General features: G+C 40.7%; 1 protein-coding gene across 1 annotated transcript; it reads left to right on the top strand.

Moving 5' to 3' along the window:
• On the top strand, positions 1-26,968 carry Otulinl (OTU deubiquitinase with linear linkage specificity like). The gene is made up of 8 exons (XM_076856214.2): positions 1-136; positions 18,091-18,250; positions 18,338-18,369; positions 18,471-18,562; positions 19,716-19,865; positions 22,324-22,452; positions 23,954-24,223; positions 24,975-26,968. The coding sequence occupies exons 1-8, from the start codon at positions 73-75 to the stop codon at positions 25,146-25,148; spliced, it is 1,071 nt and encodes a 356-aa protein (XP_076712329.1). The 5' UTR covers positions 1-72; the 3' UTR covers positions 25,149-26,968.

Genomic DNA, 26,968 nt, shown 5'->3' with positions numbered 1-26,968 from the left:
ACCGAGCCCGGGCGCCCGTGGGCGGCCCCGTGTCTGACGGACCCACGGGCCGACGCCGCGCGCGCGGCCGGCATGGCAGCGCCGAGAAACCCCTCGCGGGTGCGGGAGCGGGCGCGGGTTCGCGCCCCCGCCGCAGGTGGGCGTCGGGCCTGGCGGGGCGGGGGGCGCGGCGCGGGCGGGGCCGTCGGGCCGGGCGGGGTCCGGGGTAGCCTCCGCCGACCAGGCGCCGCCGGAGAGGTGGAGGTCCCGGCAGCCCTGGAACCAGAACGAGCCCTGGCCCTGCGGGGAGGGCAGGCGCCACGGCGCGGGCGGGAGCGCCCCACCCGCGGACGGCGGCGGCCGTCGGAGCGGGCTCGCGTGCGAGTGAGGAGCGGACCCCCCGGGTCGAGGGGTGGGGTCGCCTGCCCTGGAGGGGATCGCGGGCTCCTGGAAGGAGACAGCCAGCGTCACTGCTGGGAGGGGGCCGGTAGCGGCGGGGACCGAGCCCCACGGGAGCAGCGCCGAAGCACCTGGACCCCGGGCCCGGGTCCTCCCTGAGCACTCGGCTGTTGTGGGAGGGAAGTCGCCTGGTTTCGCGCCTTTCTGGCAGAGGATGTGGCCCACACCTTCGCAGCAGTCAAGACTTGCTAAACAACCGAGAAAACTCGGGCTTAAAAAAAAAATCATCAAGGACCAGAGCAGCAATGCAATATAGCAGTAGGTCGCGCCTGCAGGTCTGGTCCCTGTGACTGCGACTCCCCCTCTGGTTTGGATCCTGCCAGCTCTCAAGACCAGAGGTGAAGGGCACCTTCCATCCCGCCCCTCAGCTGTGACCTCTATTTGATTGCCATCCAGGGAAGATGGTCAGTGCTGCTTCTCGGTTTGAATGGGCCCCGTTTCTTTATTTTCCTGGAGGCCGTGCCAGGAGTGTGAGCTCACTAGTGAATTTGGGGAGCCTGCTCGTTCACAGTCTGGGTTTCAGGTACTGCAGCGTTTATGGCAAGTTGGCAGGTGCTGGTATCCTTATTAATTGCTGTTTAGTCCCAGCAGGAGCTTTTAATTCACACAGTCAGCTGTTGGTTGTAGTGGAAACAGCACCAATCTGGGAATCCGGACATGAAGTCTAGACATCATTTTGATCAAGAGTGTCTGGGTAGAATCAGGACCACTGAGGACTTTCATGTCCTCATCCATAAAATGAGAGTGTTGTGCTAGCTGAGGGTCCATAACCCTCCCAGTCTAGAATTCTGTGATTGATTTACCTCCCACTTTCCAAAGTTTGGAGAATGAACTCATTTTTTAACCTTTCTGCACCTTGGGTTATTATAGAATTAGCCAAATATTTCCTGTGTTTGTGTATTCATTTGAACTTTTTATTATGTTATTTTCTTCCCTTCTCCTTTCTTAGTTTGGCAGAGAAAGAAACTTTGAAGTGCAGGTAGGGGCACAGCTGGGAAAAGCTGTTTGGGAGGTGGAGAAATGCCTACTCTGGGCTTAACATAATTGCCAAGAATTTTTCTTTTCTCTGCACTAAGTTTAAGGTGTCCCAGTGTGGTGAGCTTAGGAAGAGAGTCTTTCCTTTGCACCAGCACAGGGGATCTGCATTTAGTGTGGAGCAGAGGAAGAATGTGATTGAAGGATTAGATCATGGGAAACTTCTCTAAAGCAATGTGATTCAAGGGTCAGATTATGGGATTTTTTTTCCTCCCTAAGTGCTCTCTGAGGACTTGGAAGTATAGTTTATCTTCTTTGCTGGTACACTGGCAAAAAAACAAAACCCAACAGTTTTAACATCTATTGCTCAAGCTAGGATGGAGATAGCTTTTTTTTTTTTTTTTAATCTACTCCTAAACATTTTTGTGTGAGAGAGGTATAGATTAGCTTTTAAGATAACAGCAAGTGATACCAAGTAACACATGACAATAAAAAAACACAAAACAGAAAACAAAAACACAAAAGAAAACCCATAGAGCAAGTAGAGATAGAAAGAGGTTCATTGGTTTGTCATTCTTATTCTTGTTAAAAAGTGTTTTGATATTGAGAACCATGGACTAACATTTGTGTACCATATACCGGGAAGGCGCTGTCATAATATTAGACAAATAAGAGGTCAAAGGTCGGTTAGTGCAATGCCTCAAAGCTCAGAGAAGATACCATCAGCTGTCAGGAAGGTGGTAGATTCTGGAATAAACTTATTGTTCTCAGCACCCTTGGCAGACCTGTGTGTTTGAGGAGGGAATGTGAGCACCCCACACTCCATCCTCAGTCTTCTTGCTTCAGGGCCATTAACTGTCCTAAGTGATTCAGACCCTGCTATTGTTCTTTCCACCACTGTTCCTCTTAGTGGTAGTGGTCATGTTTTCAAACACTTTATAAGGAACTACTAGACTTCTTGGTGGTCCTTAGAGGTTGGGGTTTAGAGACATGAATACCTTGGATGGAAGGCGGGACCCATCTACCCGGTTCCCCGACTCCACCTGTATTCAGAACAGCTCTGCTTTTTGTTAGTTTTGTTTTTGTTCTAGGTGAGATTTTGGTTGGGTACAAGGGCCTAATGATAAATTGTTTTAAAATAAAGGTAATAATGGCTAATTTTTTAGTGCTTATGTTTTAGTTCACTTATTACATGTGAAATTGTTCTGATTGTTCTTGACCCACAGTAAGCATTCTAGTGTTAGCTGCTGTTATAATCATTGTCATTTCCTTGTACTATGGGATTGCTACTTTGTTATCCCCATTTTAAGAAACCGAGTTATGCTGGAGCATGACTGAAATCCCAGTGACTTGGAAGGCTGAGACAGGAGGATTGCAAGATCAAGGCTAGCCTCAGCAACTTCTGCCCTAAGCAATTTAACAAGACCCTATCTCAAAAAACAAACAAACAAAACCCAGCTGGGGTAAAACTCAGTGGAAAAGTGCCCCTGGGTTAAATCCCCAATTCCAAAAAAAGAAAAAAAAAAACTGAGTTATGCACAAACTTGTACAAGGTTACTCACCTCCTTCCTAAGCTTTCCTGCCAGTTAAAAGGTCTGTTCCTCATTATCATGGGTTCTCTTATTCCAGAGTCCTTCAAGGATGACTGACTTTATGAAGCAGATGTTTCTGGCCCACCATAAGCAGTCTCTGGCCTGTTCCCATGGGTAATCACAGGTAGTCGCTAGGCAGGCAGGTGAGTTTACCTGGTGAGCACTTCTGTGTTCATAGGAAGAGTAGGCAAATGGGAAGTTATTGACCAAGCAGCCAGCTGGGCATGAGGAGGGAGTGTGGGGTACACACACTTCTACTTCAACTTGGGCTACCAAAGGTGTGCAGAGAATTGGGAGCTTGTTCTCGAACAAGTACCAGGAAGGCCTTTGCTCTCAAGGAGCTGAACAATGAGTGTGTGTATGGGGGGCGGGATGGGAGAGGAGTGTGCTACCAGTGGTCAGTGTGTGCCACAGAGGAGTGAACAGACGTGCTGTGATTCTCCTCTGTTCTAGTTGTGACCCAAAGGGGAGTATCTTCCTTCTTTAAAAAGTGTTTTGAGGGGAAAAATGCTAATTAAACATACTCATGTGCACATGCACACTCATACATGGACTGCTTAAATCAAAGGGTTTCTAGTTGATTTTTTTTTTTTTGCTACCCGTTTGTCCTACTTTTATATGTCTAGTCTTACATTTCTGTGAGTTGAATAAATATCAAATAAAATGTATCTTTTGAGTACCATGTGTCTTTCTAGGTAGAAGCTCTTGATTGGTACATTTCTTAACTTGAAAATGACCTTTTACCTGGTTTAGAACCCAAGACAGACTTAGGTTCATCAGGGACGCTCCCTGAGGTGGCATGAGCACCTCCCTAAACACCAGCCTGTTGCACACAGTGCTTGTCCCTGTTGCAGTAACAGTGGGCATTTGAGTTTTCTTTATGGTACTGAGCACAGAGACACTGATCATTGATAATCTTATCTAATCTTTGTAACCATCACTCCATGACACTCGGAACTGTTGTGGAAAGAACTCAGGGTTTCCAGCTTATAAGTGGTGGCCAGGGTTTAGACCCCTGGTCTGGGCCTCCACTGATGACAGATCTTTAACCAACCACCTGCCTGCTCCGGTTTCCACCCGAGAGCACTCCATAATTCCCAAAGTTACTTCTGCACATTTAAGATGCTCTGAATAAAAGTTGGGTTATCACTTTTACACCATTGTTGTTTGAGGTAACTCTCACAGGCTTGAAGTATAGGAGAAGGGAGATTATGAAAAAGTTCTCATTGCCAGGTAAATAAAGCTTACTGTATTCTTGTGATTCCTGTACGTTAACTACTAAAGTCTCTGCTTAACTTTTAGAGGCGTCATTGTGCTAGTTAGTATGTTTGACCAGCAAATCCTTCCTTTCTCGCCTATCTGTGTTGTTTGATGAATGTTGTTACTTAGTAAGACAGTCCGTTTTCAGAATTGAGGTCACATGCACATTGATTTGATTTGTAATTAATGGAAGAACATTTAAATGTTTCTTCACAAGAATTCAACAAAGAAGTTTTTGTGTTCTCACTTTTCCAATAACCTTTTTTGTTCTAGTCATACTCCATTTTTTACCTTTCCCATTTATTGGAGCCAGAATGGACAGGTGGCGTCATGTTTAAATTATGATGATGATAAAATGTTTATGTTCATTTCTAGGAGACGATGGACTATTGTCTGTTAGTGCTGTTGCTGGGATTCCTAGGAAATAAAAATATCAGCAACTGTAGCACATAAAATGCTGTGCTTGATAAATCTCCAAATTCAGAATTTTATAGCATACCTTTTGTTGTTGCTTCAACCTTGTAACTGTGACACTGAGTCTGTGGAATTGTTGGATGAATACACATAGTAATTTAAAATACCTCATTAGTTCTGTCTCCTTTTGCTCAGTTACTGGTTTTTAACAGATGCTAGTGTTAGTCTATCATAGGGAGTAATCTGTAATTGGAAGTCAGTTTCTCAAGAGAGCCTCCCCAATTCAGGGAGAAATAGAAACTCATTCAAAGTTGAGGGTTGACTGTTAAAAGAAAGAAGCATCCCACCCTCTTGATCCCATCATGACAGAGATAAGTTCCTGTCCTCTCTAGGCTGGGGACAGTCTCAGTGGTTGCAAACTAGTTCTCAATAGCACAGGCATGGACGTGGTTTGGAGCTGGTGGTGGCAGTTCTTTGGAGGGCTTTGAATAGTTTTTGTTTTTCTTCTAAGCCAGGGTATAGAGTCTCCCTTACAGCATTTAGTCTCCCAAGTTGAAGAAAAGTGAGCTAACTTCCTTCTTGCTTGGTAATGAAAGACTCGACCCCTCTAGGTGTTAGAATAATGTCTAGTATATTGGGGCTGGGCCGTTTTTTGATCTGTCACAAGGCCTCAACTTGGTATTAACTGTCTAAAATTAAAGGAAAACCGAATGCTTCCAAATCACCCCTTGGACGGGGTGCTATGTGAGCAGGATGGCTGACAGGAAAGGGGAAGTGGAAGAGGTGACGAGCTAGTTCCAGTGCAGGCTGAACTAGATACGCAGCCCCCATCTAGATATGAAGTGCTAGAAACACTGATGTCAGTGACAAGATTAGCTGTTTGGCATTTTACTTGGCATTTGCAGAATGAACTTAGAATTCAGTTTGTAGATGAGGAGTAGATTGGTCCTCCACTTGTCTGCTTGAAATGGAAACATAGTAGACTTATTAATGTAAATGTTGATTTGTACCCTGGACGAATAAAACTTGGGCATATGAATTCCTCTGAAATCTGAAGATAAAAATCACTTGAAAAGAGAATTTACTTGATTAGTTTTCCATGGTTTGTTCATTCATTTTGTTTTTAAAATATCTGTTCAACTAAATTTGGGGTTCTTAGCTCATCGTCACAATGGAAGACTCGCATAGGCTGTGCTTGTCTTGGTCTTCATGTTTTCCTGTTCCAGTGTTTTCTCCATATATACCTCACTGATTCATTCATTCAAAATTTGGAGCCTGTAACATGGAGGTTCAGTTTGCCCTCTCCCTCACCCTCCCTCTCATCTTCCCAACCTTCTTTTTCTTCTTTTCCTCTTGCTTCCTTTTAGAAACTGGTCACTTTCTATGTGTTCAGGCCAATAGGTTTAATAGCTCTTTAGAACCATCTTCAACGACTAAGAGCCAGAATATTTGTAGGTATTTGTCAAGCTCTTATGTATCTTTTGTCTGTGTGTAGGCCATCTTTCCTGGTTGCTAGCTTCAAGTAATGTTTTGAGTTTAGTTTGAACATCAGTTTTTTCTCACAGTTGTTCAAAGTCCTGTGCCATGTGCTCCAACTTGATGATTCCTCTGACGTAACTCTGAAGCATATTAAAATAAAGAAACCTCTAGAGAAGTAAAGGAGTGGTGGCTAATGGCCTGGCCTTCTTATGTTTTCTCATAGTGGAGGAAGCTAACGTCCAGAGTCACTCAGCTCCCTAGGTCTAGACCTTGAGTTCTCTCCTCATTCCACTACCTTGAAACCATCCTACTAGGTGGCCACTTCACATTCTCACTTCCTGCTTTGTGTTTATGTGGTGTAATTAAGGGAAGAGAAAACACTCTGGTGGTTCACTATTTCTGACATGCACATTAAAAACTGGAAGGGACCACCAACATAGAAGCTCAGGTATGGTGGAATGACAGAATAACCTCCAATGAGAGAATAAGTTTATTTTTCTCACATCAGAGGTCCCCAGGGCTGGGACAGGTTCCATGGTGTCAGGGGCCCAGGCTTCTTCTACAGCCTCTGTGCCCATAGTCACTTTTTGGTCCAGGATGGCTGCTGGAGCATCAGTCATCATGTTTACAGTCCAGCTAGCAGGGAGGAGCAAAGGTGAGGGATTTGCCCCTCTTGATGAGCACTTCTGAAAATTACATACCTACTTCTTGGCCAGAATTTACTCCCATAGCCATATGTAGCATCCCAGGAGGATGGAATGACCCTTTATTCTCAGTAGCCCTGTGCCTGACTGAAATTCAGGTTTTTTCTGTATAGAAGGAGGAGAGAACAGACCCTGGTGCAAGCTGACAGTGTCTGCCACAGAGACACGGGGATTGGATCCTGACTACATGGATTCATTCCACTCATTCAAGTAACATTTATTAACTGTCTTCTCTGTGCCTAGGCATGGAGAAAGCAGAGAGAAACCAGACACAATCCCAGTCCTTAAGACATTTGCCGTCTATGGAGGGAGACAGTCACTAATCAAACACACACATAATTGTGTAAATTGAGACAAGTGCTAAAGAAGAACAGTGTGTGCTAGGAAAGAGGAAAATAGGGATCTGCTCAAGCCAGGGGGTTTGGGGATGGTTCAGAGAAGTGATGTTTGCACTGAGAGTGGGAGGAGGAGTGAACTAGGCCGTGAGTGGAAGGAATAATGTTCCTGACGGAGGGAATAGCACAGACAAAGCCTTGTGGGAGGTGAGAGTGAGCTCTGGGGGGCCCTGAAGGTGGAGCAAGAGGGAGGGAGGCATCAGACTGATGGGGGTTGGGGATGGGTGACACTTCCCCGGCTTATCTGGTACTGAGGATGTTCCTGGGCTGGGGACTCTCAGTGCTAAAACTGGGAGGGTCCTAGGCAAACCAGGGTGAATTGGCCACACTCCTTGGAGGCCACTTAAGTGATCAGGTTTCTTTCTTCATAACTACTTTCAGGAAAGTTCCATCTTAGATAGGCATAGCTCCTTGCCAGAGGAAACTATTGATGAGTAAAAGTAGCCCCTCGCATGGGCAAAGGGAAACGGGCACAAAACAGAAGTAGCACTTCATTGTAGTTGGGTTACTTTACCAGTGAGATAGATTTTTCTTTACCTGGTTTGATTTCTTCTAAGGATACCTTTGGAAATTAATTGGCATTTGATGATATATTTAAGATAACAGAAAAGGTCAGGGATAGGGGAAGCTCTTGCTTTCCCTATAACAGTTTCTCATCACTGGTAATACATTGAAATCACCTGGGAACTTAAGAGACAGATGCCTGGGCCTAGCCCTTTAATAAATCAGAAGACTCATGGGGGAAGCCAGTGGGATTCTCTGTCCCATCACAGTGTCTCTGAGACATCAGTGTGCATGCAGATCACCTAGGGTCCTGATAGAATGCAGATTTGCCTACAGAGGGGCCTGAGAATCTGTATTTCTAAAACGTCCTGAGGTGATGTTGATGAGCTGCTCCACAAACTTTAAGTAACAGTGCTCTTTAATGTTCAGTGAGTTTTTAAAAAAATATTTTTATTAGTTGTTGATGAATCTTTATTTTATTTACTTATTTATTTATATGAGGTGCTGAGAATCGAACCCAGGGCCTCACACATGCTAGGCAAGAGCTCTACCACTGAGCCACAGCCCGAACCCCAGTGAGTTTATTTTTTCATGTTCACTGGTTTCTTTTTAGGTAAGCAGATCTGTAGGTCTACCTAGAGGTAGATGGGTCCATGAGAGGACAGAGAGGTATAAACGTGGGAGGTGGCCAGGGAGGCTTCTATGTGTAGTACCAACAGAAACATCACACTGAACTCCTGTGAGGGCAGATCTCAACTGCTCCATTGGTCCCAGAGAGCATTTTGTGAGGGGTTTCAGGGTGAAGCTTGGTTTGTAGCACCAAGTGGCATTGGTATTGGTCACAGGAGAACTAACTCCCGAGGCTTCTGGCTCGGATGGTATGATAGATGATGTACCATTCTTTACCCTTCTCATATCTTGTCTAGCGCCCTTTCAGTTCACTTGATTGGCTGCCAGGATGTGGGTCTTTCCTACAAATAAGAAAAGCTGTGGAGGGCTGGGGATATAGCTCAGTTGGTAGAGTGCTTGCCTTTCATGCACGAGGCTCTGGGTCAATCCCCAGCACAAAAAAAAAAAAAAAAAAGAAAAAATTAAAAATAAATAAAAGCAATGGAAAGATTTTTTAAAATAGGAGGTGACACATTCTTGAATGTTTAAAAAAAATGCCAAGGGCTGGATTTGTAGCTCAGTAGTAGAGTGTTTGCCTTGCACGTGGGAGGCACTGGGTTTGATCCTCAGCACCATAAAAATAAACAAATAAATTGTGTCCATCTACAACTAAAAAAATTTATTAAAAAAATAAAAATTCCAAACCACACTAAAGTATAAAATAAAATTAGGGAAAACAGTCCAATTAGAAGGATTGGTAACCATTAGGAACAGCATCCTAATGATTCTAATTAATGTGCAAATTACTACCAGGACAAAAGTGACATGTAGCTTTTGTCAACATGTTCATAAATTATTTGTGTTAGAACGTAGAAGTCTAATGTTAAAGATCAGATTTGTGTGAGAGGATGCCACAAAAGCCCTTGCAAGTCAAAGCAGTGAGGCTGTCTGGGGATAGATGCCAGGCCCTACCTGAGTCTTTAGACTCACAGAACTTACACGTGTGATCTGGATAACACTTGCTTCCCTTCCCGTGTGCTGAGGAAAGGTGGGCACAGGAGTTGGCGATTAAACAAATTTTGATGAGTCAGCTCAATGAGAGAGAATCCACACATCTTGGTCCTGTGGCCAGACAGGCTTGCTAGGCATACCTAAGCTGAACTCACCCCTGGAATGCCAGGCCTCCCTCCCAAGGAGAGAGCAGGCCCCAGCATTCCATTTTTGCAGGTAGGTTCAGGGAGGAGAGAAGGGGCAGAGCTGAGCAGTCCCAGGATATTGTTCTAGACCTGCCCGTCACAGGTCTCTGACCCTTAGGAAGGAGTGAAATGAGAAAGGGAGGGGATGCAGAGGCCATTACCTGACCTCCAGGAAAAGTCCCTCTACTGGGAAACTTGAGGATGATGGGGTAAAATCTCTGATCCCTGTTTCCCCTTCAGAAGATGGGACTCCAGCCTAGCCCCAAAGGGATTTAGGTTGACAGCAAGCATAATGTGAGTGGATAGCCTCTTGTTTTTTTGGTTTGCTGCTGTGTAATACTAATCCCAGACTACAGCAATTTGAATGTGTCATCTAGAACTGGGTTCAGCAAGTTAATAGGCCAAATCTGGCCTGATATTTGTTTTTATATGGCCTCTGACCTAAGAATGTGTCTTATATTTTTAAATGGATGAGAAGAAAATCCAAAGAGGAATATCATTTTCTGACACAGTAATAAAGGAAATTCAAATTTCAGTCTCCATTAATGAAGGTATTTGGGGGTGTGTAATGTAGCTCTACACTGTGTTGTCTTGGCTGCTTCCCTGCTGTAAGGGCAGAGTTGAATGGTTGGATAGAGACTATATGACTGACTCTTTACAGAAATCCTGCCGACCCCTGATCTACTAATGGTTACCTTGTTTCCACCCAGGGCCTTACTTTAAGAATGGAATGAGAGGCTAGGGGGTTGCTCAGTGGCACAGTGCTTACCTAGAATGTGTAAGGCACTGAGTTTGATCCTTAGCACCACATAACAAATAAAATAAAGGCATTCTGTCCATCTACAGCTACAAAAAACAAAAAAAATTGAAGAAAAAAATGAGTTCAGACAAAAGTGACCAGGACAATGAAGAGATCTCCAAATCATATAATGTAGGGGAATTGGTTGAATAAACAGGCCATCTAACCTAGAAAATAAAAAATTGCAGAGCGGAAATGATAGATCTTCAAGGTTGTGTTCTCAATTGTTTTAATTCTTGGAAAAGGAATATCAAGGGAAAGGAGCAATGTTGGTAGTTAGAGAGCACTGCCCTTCAGTCAGAACATGGGTTCAAGTTCAAACTTCTGTTTGTTTTCTCTGGACTTCAGTGTGTTCACTTCAAAAATAAAGCATGCATGTGACAGCTCATCAGATGCCCAGATCCACCATGATTTAAGATTTTTTCTGGTTTCTTGTCTAGAATGTGAGCTCTTCCTCTTGCACAAGCTCCTGCCTTCCTCCAGGGGAGGCACTGGAGTTGAACCAGTGCTGGTACCTTCTCCTTGTTGGTTCTCTTCCTTATTGATCTTGCAATTGTTTTACTACTTTGTTGAGTGGAAGGATTGCCCTTCTTAATTGAACAGAATTAATATCTGAAATACAAAAGTGATAGAAAGTCTTTTAACCTCACCATTTTAAGCATTAGGTTTTTTTTTTCCTAACCATAAGTCTCCAAAACTGTGATAAAACTCTTGCCTTTATAGAGTTCAAAAAAGTTTAAAGATTGAACATTTGCCTTAAAGGTATTTGTGGGCTCATCGGGAAACAGACATGAATAAGAGGAACACACCTGTAGTGTGGATGAAGAGCAGAGGGTTCATTGAGGGAGGATCAGGCCTGCCCAAGGGGCTGGTTGGAATCAAACCTGGGAAATCCAACAAAATTCCAGCTTCATCATCCCAAAGCAGCCTGTCATTCTGTGAAAGATAGAAGAGGTTTTCCTGTGGAAAAGGAATCAGACTTGTTCGTCATAACCCCAAGCAATAATGATTCAGGTTGTGCTTACAGTTTCAATCACACGGTCCTTTCACTAAAAAGCCACAGGGGTATTTACGTCTCATCAGTGAAGCATCAGCATCCTGACTGGGACCCACAGGCCTGCTCATCAAGGCCTGGCAGCTCTAGCCTGCCCTTGCTTTCCTCGCCTTGCAGGCTCCTGTCCATCCTCAGAACTCAGCCCAGCCTCGTGTTCTAGGGAATCCTCCTTTAAACTGACCTAGGTCAGGTCCCCCGCTATGTCGCTTGTCAAACTGCATTCATTTCCCTGGAGGTCACTTTAGTGAGGCTCTTTTTCCTTGAGAAAGGTCCATGCCAGAGTCCAGTCTATTCTGTTCATAAATGTAGCATCAACTTAATCTATGTCCATAGAATCAAGGTAGATTTTGATCAATAAAGAGAAATATTCTGGAAAAGAAATGGACTCCTCCCCGAAAGGGAGTTCCCGGCTGACAGTACCAAAGTACTGGTTGGAGGACAGATGGTGGGAAGACTGTAGCAGGAACCCAGCCAAATAAATAGGTACATTTGAATAGTGCTTTTTTCATTTAATTTTGTTTCAATTCTGTTTTATCACCATGTTGTTGGCCATTGGGGTGACTTCTTATCATAGAGGCTAAGTGATTTCTCTGGCCCTGAAACCTGAAAATGGCAGAATGAAAAAGAGTTGTTTTTTTTTTTTTTAAATATTTTGTGTTGTAGATGAACACAATACCTTTATTTATTTTTATGTGGTGTTGAGGATTGAATCCAGTGCCTCACTTGTGCTAGGCAAGCACTCTACCACTGAGCCACAACCTCAGCCCCTAAAACTGAATTTTTTGCCCATTCTATAAAATCAGTTGTCTCTCCACAGCCAGGGAGGCCTGCATGGTTGGATAAAGTGGTCTTGAATTTCACTGAGAAGGAATGACAACTCACACTTTGATAGTAGTGTGCCTCACCTGCAACTTTTGCATTTTTATCATTGGGTGGGCCTTAAAAACCCCACACACAATTAGAAAATTAAACTTACCTTTAAAATAATGGGTGGGCTTTAACACTCCTACAAGGTGTGCCCAGTAAAATGAAGACAACTCTGACCTATATGTTATTAAAAGCATACAAACAAGATCCTGTCTGTGTCAGGCAGGGAGCAGTTTCCTGCTGTACTGTAAGAGCCCTGAGTGAGATGTGCACCATCTCTGAAGATTGTGCTCACAGCTTGAGTAGGTCACATGGCAGGCTAGAGTTGAATGCCTTACTGGTCACGACAGTGAAGATAAAAGCCTTCCGCTTGGTGGTTCTCTTCCTCATTGATATTGATCTTGTAGTTGTTGGTTTAATACTTTAATGAGTGGAAGGACTGCCCTTCTTAATTGAACAGAATTGATTACTGAAATATAAAAGTTAAGACCTCACCATTTCAAACATAATGAGGGTTTTTCCCTCTCCTAACTATATTATGGCATTGAAGCAGAAAGCAATATCTTTTGTTTATTAAATATAGTGTATTTACCTGAAAAAATTTTAAACAAGGAGATTTTACTGTATGTCTGTCTCTTTACTTCCTCTGCTACCTCTAACATGTATATGAAGTTGCCTTTTCCACCCTTCTTGCTCAGGTTTGATGTCCTCCTTCCGGGCCCACTTAGGAGGAAGTCACTGGGCTGGAAGCAGTTGATGTGTTGACATATGTAGGGAGGAAGCTCCATTGTACTGCATGTTGGGCCATGAATTGGATTGGAAGGGGAAGTAGATGAGGTTGAAGACTGTGGCAGCCTATGAGGAAGTAGAGAGTAAAGAATTAGCAGTCGTGGGCTGGAGCAGCCTTGGGAGTTTCAGAGGCAAATCCAGTGCTGCTGAGTTTCCCTGAGCAAGACTGTGACATCCACGCCACTGGGAGCCCACAGCCCTGGGTAGAACTGCTGATCACTTCTTTTTTGGCTCTTCAGCATCTTTTAGTTTTGTTTTCAGGGTTTAGTTCTTTTTTTCTTTTAACTGGTTTCCTGTTGTAATGTTTGGATCACTTCAACTGTGTTATGTTGTGGCAGATTGAAAAAAGTCAGGTAGAATTTTACCACAAAAAGCAGTGCCTTCTTAAAGTTCTACGCAATGATCTTATAGTTGGAGTGATCAGAGATTGGGTTTTAGTTTGAGATAGTCACACTGTTGCTTTTAGGAGGTCCTGGTATAATTCCTCAGGCACACCTTAACTACCAAAGCATTGATTCTTCTGATTATTTGCTTTGGGGTCTTGGCATGCTTTGATGCTGGTGGCTAGGGGATGCATAAGATGTGGTTAAGCTGTTTTCAATGAAACAGAAATACATTCATTGTATTTTAGACTTATTTATATGTAGATGTGTTTAAGCTACCACCCAAGTGGTTCAGCCCAAAAGGATTAAAAAGGAATTTCATTTTTCTGTGTCTCTTGATAGACGCTAATAACATCAATCTATAATTCCTGGCAACATCTCTCTTTTCTGCCTCCTCTTGCAACTTTGTAGAGATTCTTCTTTGCCCAGACTTGCTCTACCCACACTCCCTTTTGTTCTTTCCATTACCTAGGATGACTGAACATGCAGAGGTGGGACTTTCCCTCTCTTTGTACTTCATCAAGCACAGGGACCCTCTCAGATGGGTGCGCACTTCTCCTGGGTCAGGGTTTAGGTAGCTGGGCTAGTGACAGCAGAATTCTCCTTAGCAGAAAAGGGGACTGTCTGAACCTTCTGATGTCCAAAATGTTACTCTCTCTCTCTCAGCTGTATTTGGAAAAATGAGATTCCACTCAGGAGATCACCTGAATTGTTATCAAGATACTGTTTTGCAAGATGTCTGTAGGATGTTTCTTTCTCTTTTATGAATTTTTAAAAACTTTAAAATTTTCTTTTAAAGAGTCTTAATTCTCTTTGCTGTAGCAAACTTGACTTGAAGATTTACTCAGCTCCATAATTCATAGTACAGCAAAGTCTGAAGCAAGTAGCTTCTCACATTGCATCTGTCCTGTCTTTGGAGTCTAGTTCCACCACTTACTGGCTGAGTCTTCTAGGCAATTATTTAATCTTTTTTTCCCTAACACTTTTCTTTCCTGTAAAATAAAGGTGATTCAGGTAATAAGTAAAAATAATAATTAGTGCTTATTGGGTACTTAATAATGTGAGAGATGTTGAGCTAAGCACTTTGCCTGATGTCTCCTTTGAGCCCTAATGCGGTTCTGAGAGGCAGGTACTCTGTGCTCCCTGCATTGTGATGCAGTGATGGTAAGAAGAGTCAACCTGTGGTGGCTAGGGAGGAATTGGGGTACTTTGGATTAGGTAGAAGGGAGTAGGGAGTAAAGGGAGGGAAGGGGGAATGGGGGTAGGAATGATAGTAGAATGAATCAGACATTATTACTCTGTGTGCATATATGATTGCACAATGAGTGTAATTCTACATTGTGTACAACCAGAAGAATGAGAAGTTATACTCCATTTATGTATGATGTGTCAAAATGCATTCTACTGTCATATATAACTAATTAGAACAAATTAAGAAAAAGAGAGTTACCCTACACTGAACACTCCCTATATACCATGCTTTGTTATGTACTATCTTCATTCCTGGGTTTAGAGATTAAAATGGAGGGAGAGGAAGTTGTTTATCTCATGCTTCTGTGAGCAGGACCAACTTGGTAACCATTGTATCAGACTCCAAGTCCTCCTTACTGTAAGATGCACAGCATGGTTCATAGGAATATGGGATAATCTCTGTAAAATGCTTAGCACAGGGCTGACACATAGCAGTTTAAATTGTAACCATTTTAATTATTAGTGAAGTTACACTTTTTCTTGCTAAAACATGGTTCTTCCTCTCCTTAGAAGCCCCATTCCTGGTAACATTAGCACACAGCTCATTCAGATCCTATACGTGTTTATAATGGCCATGGCCCACTCACCCATGACTACAAAGTCCCCTTCCTGCTACCTCCAGATGGTTCCCTGATACCCATACCAGTATCCCCATGGCTGCCTTCTCTGGCCTTTCTTGGCTTGAGTTATTTGACCAAAAAAATATGAGAATATACATTTTTGTATATATGTGCATATACAATATACACACATATTTTGTGTATACATAAAGTACAGGCTTATATTCTAGGGTTGTTTTCTGGTAAGTTGATCATCTCACATATTTCTGTCCTGGGTATGTAGGTAGGGTTTATTTTGAGGATAAGGGTGAAGGGTTGGGAAATTGTGTGTGTGTGTGTGTGTGTGTGTGAGAGAGAGAGAGAGAGAGAGACAGAGAGACAGAGACAGACATTGACATTGAAAGCATAAATTTGGGTGCAAGCAGGGAGAGCCATCATCTATGGTAGGTCCCTATGGAGGCCTGGGTAGCTGCAGGAGAGACCTATGTTTAGGGGACGTGCCCTGAGGAGTTAGGTGGTACTTGAATGAATGCAGTAGGTCACATGGTCTGTGACAAATGAAAGTACATGCCCATATCCAAGACAGCAGCCAATCCCTTCATGGCTGCAAGCCCTCCATGTCCACACACTCAAGAGCACTACTCTGTGGCTAACGGCAGTTACTCTAAAAAGGCCCTTTAGGGAAGAAGAAAGGTGAATGATGAGAACCCACAAGAGAATCCCAATCTCATGAGTTTTCAGAAACACAGCCTGAATAAGAAATTCTAACGAGGCCTAGGGGGAGTGGTGGTAATTGGCAGAGTTGTTTTTGAAGGCAGCTTCTGTGAAAGCCAACAATGTGCACACCCTTTGACCTGGCATTTCCTCTTCTTGAAATTATATTAAAAAAAAAAAAAAGCAAACATGACTCCTCAAGGACTGTTGAAAAGAATGTTTGCCACAGCATTGTTTGTAAAAGTGAGAAGTGGGAAACAATCCAGACATTTGTCAGTGAGGCCGCAACTTCCATACAGGACGATCTCTGCTAGAGTACTGTGCATTCACTGGGAAAGTGACATTGACAGGAAAAGTGCCTGGCTTTACAGTGAGAAAATAAGTTATGTGAATGTTCCACTTAAGAGAGATTTACAGCTACAGTTGAAGAATTATGTATTACATAGACACAATTCTAGTTCTCCATAGATTTAAGGATTTACTAAAAGTGTTTCTATGTGTTAGAATTTTCAAAGTTTAGAAGACTGTCTCAGTTAATAAAAATCTAAATTATAGATGTAAAGAAACTACAGCCTTATGTTTTTAAACAAAATGTTTGACTAAATTTCTAGGTGGTAGTAAATATAACAATGATTTGAAAAGCTAATTAACTCTTCTAAATAGGTACTTGTTTGAAAAAGTAATTTTAAGTAACTAGAAATATATAGTTTTTCATTTGCTTGTAAATTATTTATTGAGAGTACAAATGTATATCAAATGTCCAGATGATCAAAAATGCCAGAATTGTAGATTCCATATTGACAAGTGTTTCACTGTAATTGATCACTGGAATTTTACTAAATTGTGTACTGTGGAGGAAATTATTTTGCAACAAACCCCAGGAGATTTGGCCCTTATTCAGATGACCTCTTTCTCATCCGTACTCAGCATTTTACATGCTCACACAAATATAACTAGGAATCTTCAATATTGAACACAGCAAAATGTTGCATGTGTACCATTTGAGTCTCTAGGCCTGTTTTGCCCCTTGTCAAATCAGAAATTGTAGTGTTATGTCACAAGCAGCATATTTGGAGCCATTTCATGGCTCTTATTGTACAAGGTTCACTTTCTGGAAATGATGTCTGTATTCCTCCTATTTTGTGTTACTAAGGTGATGCCATATATTATAACCCATAATGATTAAAAAATATAGCATTAGGCAGACATGGATCCCAAAAGGCCAACTGGATTGATTGTCTGCAGTGCACCTGGTGCTGAACTGAATTCCTAAAATTGTTTATGAATTCAGATATTCACAAGAGCCAAGTCTTTGTCAAGCATTGTGCTGGTGCTTAAATATTTCATTTCACTGTTCCCCAGCAGGGTCAGTATTTTCACCCTCATTTATAATCAAGTAAATTAGGATACGATGGGTTAGGTTGCTGTAGTCATATGGCTAAGTAAAATTGTAACATGGTAAGCAAGTTTTGAGTTAGAAATTGTAAAATCCATGCTCTTAATGCTCAATTTCCTTCTTTAATTTTGTGAATGAATATGTTCTTTTTTTTTAAAGAGAGAGTGAGAGAGAGAGAGAGAATTTTTTAATATTTATTTTTAGTTTTCGGTGGACACAACATCTTTATTTTTTTTTAAAGAGAGAGTGTGAGAGAGAGAGTGAGAGAGAGAGAGAGAATTTTTTTTAATTTTTTTTTTTTTTTTTTTTTAGTTTTCTGCGGGCACAACATCTTTTTGGTATGTGGAGCTGAGGATCAAACCCGGGCCGCACGCATGCCAGGCGAGCGCGCTACCGCTTGAGCCACATCCCCAGCCCTTTATTTTATTTTTATGTGGTACTGAGGATCAAACCCAGCACCCGGCGCATGCCAGGCAAGCACGCAACTGCTTGAGCCACATCCCCAGCTCAACAAATATGTTCTTATATATATATGACACTGATTATGAGAGAACTAGATGTTTCTTTAATTTTTGGATTGAATTTTTAAATAAAATAGTTATGTAAATTGAGGATAGACACTTTGCAGCAAAATTACTGTGTGTGTGTAAATGTGTGTGTTTTCCTTTAAAGCTGATGTTTAATTCTGATGTACTTTTTTTTTAATTGTAGAAAGTGACCAAGTTCACTCCTGGACACTAGTTACAAGCCAGGTCCTAGATACTGCCTGGAGAATAGCGAAGGGCTCTGTGATGTTGGCAGTTTCACTGTTGGTGGCCACCCTCTGCTATTTCAGAAGGCTGCATTTATATTTAGAGCACTGGCTGAAATGGTAGGTCATTGTGTCATATTTAAATTTCAAAAATATTTCACTATCTGAAGCATAATTTTGACATTATTATTTCCTTTTATTTTTCAGGTGGATTGGATATCTCCAGAGAAAATTCAAAAGTAAATATTTTATGCAGATTTTTATTTTTTAAGGTGCAGAAAAGGCTCATATAGGGAGAGGAATGGGAAAATTAACTGCCTTTTATTTTGATTTGGTCCAGGGAACCTCAGTGTGGAGGCGGAAGTTGATTTACTCAGTTATTGTGCAAGAGAATGGAAAGGAGAAACACCCCGTGCCAAACTGATGAGGAAGGTGTGTCTGTTTACAGAGGTTCTGGAAGACATAGACTGTCAAAATCAGGAAATATTCCATTCTGCTTTACTGAATCCAGAGATCAACCAATACCAGTGGGATGCAAGTAACAATTGTGGCTCTAATTCAGAAGCCACACAGATACTAGATGTTGGCATTAGGTCTTTAACCTAAAAATCTGTGCCTTTAAGGAGTTAGGTAAACCAGGTTGTAATGTCAGAAAACCCTTGAACATTGTTCCATTCTCAGGTCTCTCCTGGCCCACCTACTAAACGTTTTCATGTGCAACAGAGGGTCTTCTTGAAGGAATCAAGTACCCTGACATCAATATTTTGAAGAGTTTTAGAATTTTCCATTGAATTAATCTTGGCAAATATTCCCAACAATGCTGTCCAATCTTGTCACCAGCAAAAGCAAAAGGAGGGAGGGGTACATTTAAAGTACATTTAGCATACTCTTAAAAGCATGTAGTAGTTTTGTGATTAGATTTGCCCAAAATGACCTGCCCTAGACTTCCAGGATTTGTCATCTAGAACAGACCCTAACACATGAGAGTCATTTTAAAATTAAATTACATGCAGTCGTAATCAGAATTTTATCGTTGTTTCTGCTGTCCACTTTAACTGGGAGGAATATCTCACTGAAAATAATACTTTCTCAGTATGTCCACTGAATTCACTTTTTTTTCTCTTTTTTCTCTTTGGTACTTGCTATTGAACCAGAGGGCACTTTACCATTGAGCCATATCTTCAGCCCTTTTTTATTGTCTATTTTTATTTTTTTGGTACCAGGGCACTCAACCACTGAGTCCATATCCACAGCCCTATTTTATATTTTATTTAGAGACAGGGAGTCTCACTGTGTTGCTTAGTTCCTTGCTGTTGCTGAGGCTGGCTTTGAACTCAAAATCCTCCTGTCTTAGTCTCCTGAGCTACTGGGATTATAGGTGTTGCCACTGTGCCTGGTTTTATTTTTTATTTTGAGACAGGGTCTTTCTAAGTTTTGGTGGCTGGCTTCAAACTTGTGATCATCCCATCTCAGCCTCCTGAGTCTCAGAGATTATAAGTGTGGCCCCTGTAGCCAGCTAAATTCACTTTCTTCATTCTGTTATCCAGTGTAATTAATGAAACATTTTTTCTTTCTATGCTAATAGGCTTATGAGGAGCTCTTTTGGAGACACCATATTAAATGTGTTCGACAAGTAAAGAGAGATAACTATGATGCTCTAAGATCAGTGTTATTTCAGATATTTAGCCAAGGCCTCTCTTTTCCATCCTGGATGAAAGAAAAAGATATTGTTAAGGTATGTCTTCACACTGGGGACCTGGGAATGTTATGTGGACAGTAACCACAACTCAGAAGCTCTTAGTCTTCTCAGCATGGCTTTGTACTCAGAGCATCATGATATTGAAGGAACTTTGAAAGGCCATTTAATCTAATCCTCTAAGTCAGTTTGAAAATTAACTGTCTCAGAAAGCTAGTCATACTCAATTTTGTTTATCTGTTTCTGGTTTTTTTTTTTTGGTAGATGGACACAATACCTTCATTTTATTTATTTATTTTTATGTGGTGCTGAAGATTGAACCCAGTGCCTCACATGTGCTAGGCAAGTGCTCTACCACTGAGATACAACCCCAGCCCCTGTTCATTTGTTTTCAGTACCCTCGTCTTTTCTTGAGAGAATTTGTCCCTCATAAGTAAGGTGATCTAGTAAAATTCACTTTTTTACTCTGCAGTTAAATGAGTTTTAACAAATGCATGTAGTGTGTAGTCACCACCCCACAGATTCTCTTGTATACCTTTGAAGTCACTTTTCTTTCCCACTCTAGCACCTGGCAACCTTGATCTGTTTTCTGTCCTTATAATTTTGTCTTTTCCAGCATGTCATGTGATTGGAGCCATTAGTATGCGTGTTTTGAATCTGACTTCTTTCCCTTAGCAAAATGCATTTGTAGTTCATCCATGTTGTTCTGTAAATTTGTGGTTCCTCTCTTGTCATTGTGGAGTGGTGTTCCTTCTTAGTGAATGTTACACAGTTTATCCATTCACCTATTGGAAGACATCTGGGTTGTTTCCAGTGCTTGACAACTATGATTAAAGCTATTTTAAATTTTCTTATACAGATCTTTATGAATATTAGTTTATATTTCCTTGGGCAAGCATCTAGGAATTAGATTGCAAGGTGGTTTGGTAATTATATGTTTAAGTTTATAAGAAATTGCGAAACTTGGTTATTTTTCACTCCCACCAGCACTACATGAGTTCCAGTTGCTCCACATTTTCACCAGCATTTGGTATTGTGAGATTTTTGTTTGTTTGGTTAGTTTAGTCATTCTAATAGGTATGTACTGGTATCATTGTACTTTTAGTTTGCATTTCCTAGTGAGTAGCAGTGATAGTGGGCATCTCTAATGTCCCTAATTGCTGTTCATATTATCATCTCGGACAATCATCTTATATATTTAAATCTTTGGGTCATTTTTAATTGGGTTGTTTATTTTCTTATTGTTGAGTTTTGAGAATTCTTTATATTTTATGAGAAGACACACTTTTTGAGGTGTGTGATTTGCAGATATTTTCTTCTATTCTGTGGCTTGTTTTATTGTTTTCTTAATGGATTATGGCAGTACATTCTTAATGAACAACCTGAATTTTTATTTTGAATGTGGTACCTAATCTAGGATGGAGAAGCAAAGAAACATGAAGCATGTGATGTAGAGATCTAGCTGTCTAGGTATCTATATAGGCACCTATCTAGATACCTAGATATCTCTCTCCTCTTTCTCTTTCTCCCTCTCTTACACACACACAAACACACACACACACACACACACACATACACACACGTGCGTTCTTTATTTAACATCTTTTATCTGAACTTCTTTTTAAATTTCTGTTTTATCTAGCAAATATTTGTCGGGTATGTATTGTGTTGGCCTTGCTGCTAGTTGCTGAGGACAAGGAATATGACAGGGACCCTGGGTTCAACAAGCGGAATCAGGATGGCTATGATGGGCTAGATTCTTACATACATTGTAGTCTTATTTAATCCTATCAAGAGCCTTGTAAAATGGACATGTTATCTTTAATTATAGTGGAGGATGAGGCTAAGAGGTGAAATAATCCTGGTTAAGTCATCTCTTAACTGCTAAATGATAGCCAGGTTTGCAGAATGCATCCTTATATAATTCATCTGTTCCTGATGTATGACTCTAACTTCATTTGGTTAAAAATAGTTTCTTTCATTCTTCTTCTTCTTTTTTTTTTTTTTTTTTTTTTTTTTTTTTTGCAGTACTGGGGACCTTAACCCAGGGATTCTCTGCCACTAAGCTACATCCCCAGCTCTTTTTTATTTTTTATTTGGACATGGGGTCTTGAACTTGTGATCCGTCTGCCTCAGCCTTCTGAGTCACTGGGATGAGAGGTGTTTGCCACTGCACCCAGCTAAAAATAGTTTCTAAAGTAGTTTCCAACATCTAGGAAGTATGGTATTTTATCGAAAAAAATTTGTTTCTATGGACATAATCCTATATTTAGGTTTTTATCCAGTGTGAAGTAATGAATTAAAAATATAATCTAAAAACATCATTTAACCTACAAAATTTTTTAAAAGATGACTGTATGCTTTTTACTTTACTATTGTTTCAGTCTTTCAAACTGAAGATGCTAAATGAGATAAAATCATGTGCTGTGACATGTTCAAATTATGTATAATAAAAGTTGGGGTACTAATAATTGTTGGTATCTTCTTCCTTTTCAAGCTTCCTGAAAAACTGCTGTTTTCACAAGGTTGTAATTGGATCCAGCAGTATAGTTTTGGTCCTGAGAAGTATACAGGTTCAAATGTGTTTGGAAAATTACGTAAATGTGTGGAATTATTGAAAATGCAGGTGAGCATTTAGGGAGAAAAAGACTAGGAATAAAAACATATGTCCCTGGCTGGGGTTGTGGCTCATAGGTACAATACTCGCCTAGCATGCGTGAGGCACTAAGTTCAATCCTCAGCACCACATAAAGTAAAACAAAGACATTGTACCCACCTATAACTGAAAAATAAATATTAATAAAATATGTCCCAAGTGTAGCCATATTTTTCTAATGTAGCCATATTTTTCTAACATACCCTAACTTTATGTTAGGGAAGTAATACATGCAAATAGAAATGTTCCTTTTAGTAACTGATTAATTTCTTTTTCATCCCTTCTTTCTCCTTTCAATTCATAAACAAGAGAAATGTTCTGCATAATAATCAGGCCCTTTATAGTTCTGTGGTCTGGAAACCTGACCGACCATGTACCTCTGTTTACCTAGAATAATGTGGTACAAGTTCCAGACAAGGTTCTTTGAGTGCCCCTCTGAAATGCACCCTAGTAAAACTTGGGGTGGTGCAGATGCAGTAATTATAACTAAGATTTTAATTATAACTATAACTAAGAGTTCTTTCTGCCTTTTAATAATGACACAAGTTTTGGATGATTAGAATGAATCCTTAGCCTACCACTTACTAGCAAGGTTATTTTAGGAAATACCTTAGACTTTCTGAGCCAGTTTTCTTATCTGTATGAAAGAGAAATATGAATAGTATATGCCCTATAGGTTATTGTGAGGATTTAGTTGATACTAGAAGAGTGCTTTGAGCTGTGCCTGGTGCATAGTAAGTGTGAAGGAATGCTAGCACTGTTCTTGGCTGAAATATTTTTTGGATAATCCAGCAATCTTGAGCAGTTTTAGAGAACTGACTTGCTTAGTACTTTAGTAAGTGGTGTTTTTTGAAAAATATGTAAACTAGTTTATTATTATAAGATTTTGTGTGTGTGTGTGTGTGTGTGTGTGTGTGTGAGAGAGAGAGAGAGAGAGAGAGAGAGAGAGAGAGAGAGAGAGGAGAGAGAGAGAGCGCGCTCAAGCTGCTATAACAAAATACCATAAACTGGGTAGGTTAAATAACAAGCATTTATTTCTTGCAGTTCTGGAGGTAGAAGTCAGATCAGGGTGCTAGCAGGGGGCACAGCCCTCTTCCTTTTTTACAGATATCTTCTTGCATGTCGTCACATGGCAGGAGAACTACCTAGCTTTCTGGCCTCTTATCAGGGCACAAACCCCATTCGTGAGGTCTCCCGCCATGTGAACTAATTGCCATCCCAAGGTCTCACCTCCTAATGTTATCACAAGGTTGGGCTTCAGTGTATGGATTTGGGAGAGTAGACACATTCAGTCCATTGTAGCATGCTTACAGTTAAAATAAATCAGCACCAAAAAATATAAAGTGACAAGTTAAAGTTCTACTTTCATTTCTTAATCTTTGGCTTATTTTATCAATACTTAGAAAATTATGTAATGGTGCATGCATTCACTTTTACCTTTCTAAATTTCGCTTTGCATCTACATTTTTAGTGGACCGAATTTAGTGGAATTAAAGATTATCACAAGAGAGGAAGTATGTGTAACATCCTTTTTTCTGATGTCATTCTGGAACATAAACTTTATGAAGCTTTAAAGTTCATCATGCTATATCAAGTCACTGAAGTTTATGAACAAATGAAGACTAACAAGATCATTCCCAGTCTTTTTAGACTCCTGTTTTCCAGGGAGACATCATCAGATCCTTTGAGCTTTATGATGAATCACCTGAATTCTGTAGGTGACACGTGTGGATTAGAACAGGTAAATGGGGAAGTAGAACCACGTGTGTTTGGTTAAGGGCGATAGGGCAGTACTCAAAACACGTAGGCCTGTGGGTCTCACTTTTGATAAAACCAGCTACACAGAGGTGGTTTGTGGATATTATTGTCCCCAGATGAGTAGTAAGTTTGCTTGTTGCCCCTGTGTCTGCAGACCCTTGGCTGGTGAGTGCCAGTTCTGGTCTTGCTGACTTCTCACACTGGCAACAGGTTCTCCCACACACACGGGAGAAGAGGTCCAGTTGGAAAATGAGATTGCTTCAGGAAAGCATTTGGTTACCTATTGCAGATGAATAGAAATTATTGAAACGTTTAAATCCATAATTTTTTTCCTTGTGGAAAAGGGTTTCTGTTTTCTTTGGATTTGCTTTCCTAGAAGGTGAATCAAGTTATCTGACATTTTTACACAAATTGATTTGGAATGAGATCAAGCTGGTTGGAAAACAGTGTAATTTCTAATTGTGAGCATTCCTTTCTTTTTTCAAGTTTTTTTCTGAACAGCTTTTTCCTATGATTTCTTCATACTAGTCTAGAGGGATGTTCCTACGCTTGTCCCCTTCCTTGTGCACAATGAACATTTTTTCCTAAGTCTGCCCACTCACTGGCTTATGGGTGGGTCTGTAGACAAGTAGGTTATTTTATAAGTTGCAGAAAAACACTCCCCCCACCATGGTGGGAGGCAGGAATTTGAAAATTTGTGTTTGTGACCTCTTTTTTTAAAATCTCATCCCCAGATTGATATGTTTATACTTGGATATTCCCTTGAAGTAAAGATAAAAGTGTTCCGACTGTTCAAGTTTAACTCCAGAGATTTTGCAGTCTGGTATCCAGAGGAGCCTCTCAGGGAGTGGCCAGAGATCTCCCTGCTGACTGAGAATGACCGTCACTATCACATTCCTGTCTTTTAAGTCTGCTGTGGGAGGGGCACTGGCTCTTGCTAACGACAGCGGTCACAAGTATTTCTCGGAAACCAAAGCTAGTGTTTCAGCTATGGAAGGAATCAGGACCTTTTTCTCTGGAGTTCAGGTACACTGAGTGCAGGATGATTTTCCTGTATTTTTCAGTGATTTCCCCTGGAACAGCTGCACTGATTTATTTGGGGGGTTGGTGGTTTGACCTTGTTTTTAAGAGGTTTGGCAACTTCACATAATGTCAGGCCTTTAAGCCACAAGGAAATTTAGTATGGACAACAGGAAAAAAACAAGAAGAAAAAGTATATGGAAAAACTGCTAACCTGGAAAGAATTTCTTCATCTCTGACCTTTGTGTTATTAAGACTCTAATCTTGGGCTGGTTCAAGATCATCATAAACATGGCCATATGTTGTAAGCATCACCTTCATGGGAATCTTTGTTATATATTAATTTTCTAGAACCATTTGATTAATATTAAAATTATGTGTATATGTATATATAAATGTAAACATTTATATATACATATATGCACATTTGGCACACACCCACAAATAATCACTACTTTGTAATATTGTATAATTTGCTTTATGTATTACTTTTTTTGTTACTGTTATATCTGTCCAGTTTAATTGGTTTTATTTAGATAAAAATGATAAATTCTATAGATTAAGGCAACTGAATGATAATTACTGAATTGTCGCAAAAAATATTAAACTGTAGTATATTTAGCTTATATTTACATTTATATGTAATGACTAGAAACTCATTGTGATAGGCTGAATAATATGCCCAGACACAAAGATATCTTCATCTTAATTCCAGAACCTGGGATTATGTTGGGTTAAATGGCAAAGGAGAATTAAGGTTGTAATTGGAACTGAGATACTAACCATTGACTTTGAAAGGGGGCAATTATTCTGGATTCTCCAGGTGGGCCTGGTGTCATTGAAAGGGTCCTTAAGAGTGGAAGAGGGAATCTGAAGAGTGTCAGTCAGAGGAGAATGTGAAGAGGAGTCAGAGGGATGCACATTGCTGATTTGGGAAGAGGAAGGGGATAAGAGCCAAGGAATGCAGGGCCTTTGGGAGCTGGGAAAGACCAGGGGACAGACTCTTTCCTAGAGCTTCCAGAAGGAGCACAGCCCTGCCAACACCTTGATTTCAACCCAGCAAGACCCAGGTCAGATGAAATCCACAGAACTCTAAGGTAATTTCTTCAATGGTTAAACCACTTGAGTATGATGTAATATGTTACAGGAGCAACAGAAGCCTAGTATTCTCAGATTGACTAATTTTTATTTTATTTTGGAAACACTTTTTTAGTCATTTTGGAAATCTTTATTTTGGAGATGCCTTGCTCATCTTTTGAATTTCAATAAATTAAAAATTATTAAAAAAAATCTTGCTAATGACATTTCACTTCAAAATTACAACTTCCTTTATGACAAATAAGTGACTTACTTAACAACATGCTTGGCTCTAACATTATCCCATGATTGTATTGTTTCTTGAATAAATAAAAAAGGTATGTTAAATGCTGAAGCATATGAAATTAATATTCACATTCTTTTGCAATGGAGATGATCAATTGTATGTACTACAAAACCAAGATGTCCAACAGTGCCCCCTGTCATTTTGTTTTCTGGTTGAAAATTAATAAACTCAGATCAAGGGGCTTTGTGTTACCTTGTTAGCAACTCAAAACAAGAGTTCTGACTTAACTTCCACAGCCCCTTTCGGCTTGGACATGTCCATGGTTTTGCATAACCCTAACCATATAATTGACAGTGTCAGAAATGCCCCCCCTTGCTATATTAC

This window comes from Callospermophilus lateralis, chromosome 5 (genome assembly GCF_048772815.1).
Source record: "Callospermophilus lateralis isolate mCalLat2 chromosome 5, mCalLat2.hap1, whole genome shotgun sequence".
Lineage (NCBI taxonomy): Eukaryota > Metazoa > Chordata > Mammalia > Rodentia > Sciuridae > Callospermophilus > Callospermophilus lateralis.
The sequence above is the reverse complement of the archived record's forward strand: the minus strand, read 5'-3'. Positions and strand labels throughout refer to the sequence as shown.